This window comes from Macaca fascicularis, chromosome 16 (genome assembly GCF_037993035.2).
Source record: "Macaca fascicularis isolate 582-1 chromosome 16, T2T-MFA8v1.1".
Classification (NCBI taxonomy): Eukaryota; Metazoa; Chordata; class Mammalia; order Primates; family Cercopithecidae; genus Macaca; species Macaca fascicularis.
The window spans coordinates 4,313,361-4,319,750 of NC_088390.1; the positions used below are offsets into that span (position 1 = coordinate 4,313,361).

Consider the following 6,390-nt stretch of genomic DNA (forward strand, 5'->3'; position numbering starts at 1 on the left):
GGTGACAGCAGTGAAAGTAAGGAAAGGGAGAGAAAAGAAAACAATGGTATAAAAGGAACAGTCCGCGAGAGGTCTCTAGACTACACATAATTTTCAATGACCTGGGACATTTGTTCAATAAGTAAAACAATAAACAGATAAATTTCAAAAGGAGAAACAGCAAAGTTCCTTCTTTCCTTATTTCTACCAACCTACACTAACGAGGCATTTTCTGGAACGGTACTACCCAAAGCACTTCTGGCAATGCCAGTGTTCTATTAATCTGTGTTGTTCATTGGGGGAGCTACTAGCCACATGGCAACTGAGTACTTGGAATAGGACTAGCACAACTGAAAAGTTAATTTTAAATTTTATTTAAATTTAATCAAATTTAAGTAGCCACATGTGGCTAGTGACTAATGTGTTGGTCCATGAATACCCAGGACATGGAATGTTTTCCCCATGTTACTTGGGTTGTTGTCAAAAGTATTTTTCTGATCAAATTCCATCAAGTTAATAAAAGTTTATGATAAATTTTCTGTTCAATATACTATTTACAAAAAAAAAAACCTTACTTTTTTTTTCAATTTTTACTTTTACTGAGGAAAAGAAGTGGAGAGTGATTTTAGAGGAGACTCGAGAGAAGGACTGCACGCCAGGGTGAACGCATCAGGCGCTGTGGGAAAAGCATCAGGCGCTGTGGAAAAAGGCTCTTCCTGTGCCTGAGAAATATCCTAGGATCCCGACAGCTACTTGTGAGCTACAGATGATCCCCCTTTTAAAGCTGAGGACACTGAGACTGAGAGCAATTAATTGACTTGCTTATGATCATAGCTTAAACTAGGATTTAAATCCATGTCCAGCTGCAGAGTCAGAGCTCTTACACACTACATTTTATTTTATTTATTTATTTTTTATTTTTTTATTTTTGAGACGGAGTCTCGCTCTGTCACCCAGGCTGGAGTGCAGTGGCCGGATCTCAGCTCACTGCAAACTCTGCCTCCCGGGTTCCCGCCATTCTCCTGCCTCAGCCTCCCGAGTAGCTGGGACTACAGGCGTCCGCCACCTCACCCGGCTAGTTTTTTGTATTTTTTAGTAGAGACGGGGTTTCACCGTGTTAGCCAGGATGGTCTCAATCTCCTGACCTCGTGATCCGCCCATCTCGGCCTCCCAAAGTGCTGGGATTACAGGCTTGAGCCACCGCGCCCGGCCCATTTTATTTTATTATTATTATTTTTTGAGACAGTCTCTGTTGCTCAGGCTGGAGTGCAGTGGCACAATCTTGGCTCAGTGCAACCTCCACCTCCCAGGTTCAAGTGACTCTCCTGACTCAGCCTCCTGAGCAGCTGGGATTACAGGCGTGCACCACCACACCTGGCTAATTTTTGTATGTTTAGTAGAGATGGGGTTTCACCATGTTGGTCAGGCTGGTCTGGAACTCCTGATCTCAAGTGATCCGCCCACCTCGGCCTCCCAAAGTGCTGAGATTACAGATGTGAGCCACCGTGACCGGCCTTAAACATTATATTTTAGTTGCTAAAACAAAAATGGGCAGGATGAAAAGTAGGTTAGGTAGCTCTTAGCAGACTTGTTATCCAGAGCACAATAAAAGCTGGACCAGCCAGTTTGCTTGGCAAGAAGCTAAGGATGTATCCAGGTAACTTTTCTTGATGGCTAGCAGGTGATGCTCGAGAAATTCATACCTTCCTTCAACCACAGCCATGATTCTAAGCTGGGAGACACAGGAGTGAGCAAAACAGAACAAGTTCCTGCCCTCATGGGGTTTTTATTTGTTTTGTTTTTTTTTTTGAGACGGAGTCTCGCTCTGTCGCCCAGGCTGGAGTGCAGTGGCGCGATCTCGGTTCACTGCAAGCTCCGCCTCCCGGGTTCACGCCATTCTCCTGCCTCAGCCTCCCGAGTAGCTGGGACTACAGGCGCCCGCCACCGCGCCCGGCTAGTTTTTTGTATTTTTAGTAGAGACGGGGTTTCACCGTGGTCTCGATCTCCTGACCTTGTGATCCGCCCGCCTTCGCCTCCCAAAGTGCTGGGATTACAGGCGTGAGCCACCGCGCCCGGCCCTCCTCATGGGGTTTTTATTCCAGTGAGGGACGCCCTCTTATGAGATGACAACTGAACAGGCACCGAGTGAATAAAGTGGGTCAGCTCTGTGGAGAAGCAGTGGAGGACTGTTCCAGGCCAAGGGAACTGCAAGGACAAAGACGCAGAGGTAGCAGCATGTTGGGCACGCACAAAGAACAGCAACAAAGTCAGTGTGGTGGGGCACAGTGAATGAAAGCAGGAAACAAGCTCGAAGTGTTAGGTGGGGCCCACACCCTGTTAGTACTTAAAGGTCATTGGGAGAATTGGAATATATTTTAAGATTACGGAGAACTGTGAGAGCTGGGCAATGAGGGGCAGGAGTATTAAGAAGAGTGGGGGAGACATGATCTGATTGATGTCTTAAATGAAACACTAGAAACTATGAAATTAGAGTGTGAGAAAGCAAAATCGAGGCAGAAAAGTTAAACGCAACCTTTTAATTGGAACCTTTTGAAGTAGTTCACTTGGGTTACAAAGGAAGCTTAGGGCTGGGAGTGGTGGCTCACACCTGTAATCCCAGCACTTCGGGAGGCCCAAGCAGGTGAATGGCTTGAGCCCAGGAGTTCAAGACTAGCCCGGACAACATCGCGAAACCCCAACTCTACAAGAAATACGAAAATTAGCCGGATGTGGTGGCACGCACATCTGCACTCCCAGCTACTTGGGAGGCTGAGGTGAGAGAATCACTTGAGTCTGGGAGGTGGAGGTTGTAATGAGCTGTGATCACGCCACTGTACTCCAGCCTGGGTGACGGAATGAGATCCTGTTTCGGGGAAAAAAAAAAAGTACCACAAACGAAGCTTAGATTAGCAGGACAGCTACAGAGATGTAGAGATGGGAAATAAAAACTAATTTTATGACAGACTTTAGCTAAATATATATGGTCAAATCCATAGTCATGGATAGATGGAAGGAAAGAAGGTTGTCCTCTAAACAAGTCACATAAGAAGCTGTACACTCAAGTCTCTCAGGAATTCTGTTTACTATTCCTAGGCACTATCTCCCACATTCTCACACAGCCAACCAACCATTATCAGGGAAGTTCCCATAGTGTGTTTACAGATCATTCAAGTTATATGACACAGATATCTGCTATTTATTTATATTTAAATACGTCTCTCCAAACAAGCATAGCAGGCTCTGAGAATCCGATTAAAGCACAAGCAGGATTAATATCCCACAAACATTTTCTACCTAATCTTGTCTTCCTTTGCATAGCTTCAGGTTAATGAGCTAAATGGCCCAGAATGCCTCCTAGTTGAAGTTTGCAACATTGTTTCTAAAAAGCTTAAATCCCAGCCGGGCGCGGTGGCTCAAGCCTGTAATCCCAGCACTTTGGGAGGCCGAGACGGGCGGATCACGAGGTCAGGAGATCGAGACCATCCTGGCTAACATGGTGAAACCCCGTCTCTACTAAAATATACAAAAAACTAGCCGGGCGAGGTGGCGGGCGCCTGTAGTCCCAGCTACTCGGGAGGCTGAGGCAGGAGAATGGCGTGAACCCGGGAGGCGGAGTTTGCAGTGAGCCGAGATCCGGCCACTGCACTCCAGCCTGGGCGGCAGAGCAAGACTCCGTCTCAAAAAAAAAAAAAAAAAGCTTAAATCCCAACAAAAAGTTGGGACACAAAAAAGGTAAAAGAAAAACTGGCTTACATCTGCAATCCCAGCACTCTGAGAGGCCGAGGCCGGCAGATCAGCTGAGGTAGGGAGTTCAAGACCAGGCTGGCCAAGATAGTGAAACCCCATCTCTACAAAAATTAGCCAGGCATGATGGTGGGTGCCCGTAATCCCAGGTACTTGGAAGGCTGAGGCGGGAGAATCACTTGAACCCGGGAGGTGGAGGCTGCGGTGGCCAAGATCGCGCTATTGCACTCCAGCCTGGGCAACAGAGTGAGGGAGGGAGGGAGGAAGGAAGGAAGAAAAACTGCAAAGTCAGAACTTCATGACTGCTTACCTAGCTATCCCCCTGCTAATTTAACCCTGAAAGGATGTCTTCTTCGTGTGTTTAAGGAGAGATACCCCACTGACGGGATGTCTCTCAATGCACTTGCCAGATGATGAGTATGGATGATGAGCATGCTGACTCAACCTGCATGAGCTCCTCAGGGGTTGGAACCCGACTGCAAAGCACAGCAGGGGGTCAGTAAAGCTCCTGAATGAAAAACCAGCCGCCCTCCACAATCTCAACCTTGCTACTGTATTCCCCAAACACTGAACTTACCTTCCTAGTGTAAAAGCGCCAGACTACCCATTACCTCACAGAAGACCTTCCTGAACCTTTCTACCCACCTCACTCCTGTGAGGAACAGCTATTTGCTGTGTACAACAACATTCTGTGATTGACCCAAAAAGTAACGTCAGAGAATGTCTTGGGTTTTCGCTCCTTTTCTTACTCCCCTGCTTTCACCTCAAGTTTCCCCTCCAGGAATATGGCAGAAAAAGCAAAGACAAAAACTGCTAAGCGCAATGGCTCATGCCTGTAACCGCAGCACTTAGAGAGGCCAAAGCGGATGGACTGCTTGAGCCCAAGAGCTGGAGACCAGTCTGGGCGACATAGTGAGACAGGATCTTGCTCTGTCGCCCAGGCTGGTGGAGTTCACTGCAACCTCTGCCTCCCGGATTCAAATGATCCTCCCACCTCCCTAGTATTACTGCTGGGACCACAGGCACCCGCCACCATTCCATTCACTCCAGGCTGGAGTGCAGTGGCACGATCTCAGCTCACTGCAACCTCCGTTTTCCGGGTTCAAGCGACTCTCGTGCCTCATCCTCCCGAGTACCTGGAATTACAGATACGTGCCAACACACCTGGCTAACTTTTGTATTTTTTGTAGATACGGGGTTTCGCCATGTTGCCCAGGCTGCTCTTGAACTCCTGGCCTCAAGCGATCCTCCCACCTCGGCCTCCCAAAGTGCTGAAATTACTGGTGTGCGCCACCACACCGGGCCAAGCCCTTGTCTACACACACACAGACACAACTTTTTAATGAGCCGGGTGTGGTGGCGAGCGCCCGTGGTCTCAGAAAGCTGAGGTAAGAGGATCGCTTGAGCCCAGGAAGCTGAAGCTGCAGTGAGCCGTGACCAGGCCACTGTACTCCAGCCTGTGGGACAGAGCGAGACCCTGTCTCAAAACACACACCCCGCCCCCCAAAACCAACTGGGTGCCAGTGCCAGCTATCTCTGTAACTTTGCCTCAATTCCTTTATCAATAACGGGCAAATATACACGCCAGGCCTCCTTCACGAGGTTATCTAAAGTCTAATGCAAATGAAAAAAGCCGACCAACTGTCACGTGCTGCCCAAATCTAAGATCCATCAAGAGACAGGTTCATTCAAAGCTCAAAACCAACAGGACAAGTCGTGACCAAGCACAATGCAGTCACTCAATAAACAAAGGTCAAATAAGGAATATTCTTCTCCAATAACGGTGTAAAGAGGAGAACCACGCTGCCCAGATACAACAACGTCGCTGCACGATTCCTGACAGGTAACTCCCCATCTCTGGGCCTTCTTTCCCCCTACGTGTACAATAAGGCTTTGACAATGAAGGCTTCTAATTACTGCTACATTAAGAGAGGCAGACTCTGAGAGACCAGAGTGCCTTAACCTGCAATGTCATGAGAAGTGCACCAGATCAGAGGGTAGGCACTGGACTGGGAGGCAAAGGCACAGAGGTCTGGTTTGAGCAGCCCTCTTGTGAGCAGTGTGACCTTGGCCAACTCCCTTCCCGCAAACCCCTTCCTCCCGTCTTCATCTGTACGCCTGGCCTGAAGGCAGGGGCTGCTGCGGAGCCGGAGCCGCCAGTGCGCCCGCCTGCTTGACCCCAGCCCGAGGAGTCCCACGCTCTTCCGCAAGCAAGGGATGGACCCCTTCCGGATGCAGGACGTGCCAGGACAGCAGTTTCGATTTCCTAAGGAGAAGGCTTACTTCCCCCGGCGTCCCGGCACCGCCGGCAATCAAGAGCCTCCCCTGCTGCCCTCCGGGCCCCGCGGCTGCACGCTGCACCGGCACGAGACCTGCCAGCCCCGCTCCGCAGCCGGCCGCAGTCCCGCGGGGTCGGTATCGCGGGAGGGGCGTTGTCATAGGAACCGCGCTCCGGACCCCAGCCCGAGCAGCTCAGGACAGGCTGCACAGAAAGGCTCGCGAGACCCGCGGAGCCCCCATGCAACCACGCCCGGCCTTCCCCTCCCAGGGCAGCTTCTCCCGGCCAGCAGCGCCCCCACAGCTCCGCGTCTTCCCGCGCGGCTCCACAAAAAACCCTACCTTCCGCCATGTCTGGCCCGGCACTGCCTGCAGCCTCGCGAGAAGTGC

General features: G+C 50.1%; 1 protein-coding gene across 13 annotated transcripts in view; it reads right to left on the reverse strand.

The window, feature by feature from the left end:
- Positions 1-6,390, reverse strand: part of ANKFY1 (ankyrin repeat and FYVE domain containing 1) — a 102,217-nt gene extending 95,827 nt beyond the window's left edge. For 6 of the 13 annotated variants that reach the window (XR_010582107.2, XM_065532253.2, XM_065532252.2 and 3 more), the window contains exon 1: positions 4,732-4,856. Coding sequence is in view for 11 of the 13 variants with exons in the window: in XM_065532253.2 (XP_065388325.1) it covers positions 4,732-4,759 (28 nt within the window). In the remaining 2 variants the exon portion in view is untranslated. Of the gene's footprint in view, positions 1-4,731; positions 4,857-6,006 lie in introns of those variants that run through there. The other 7 variants (XR_012425144.1, XM_005582554.4, XM_074018275.1 and 4 more) reach the window with 2 other exon arrangements.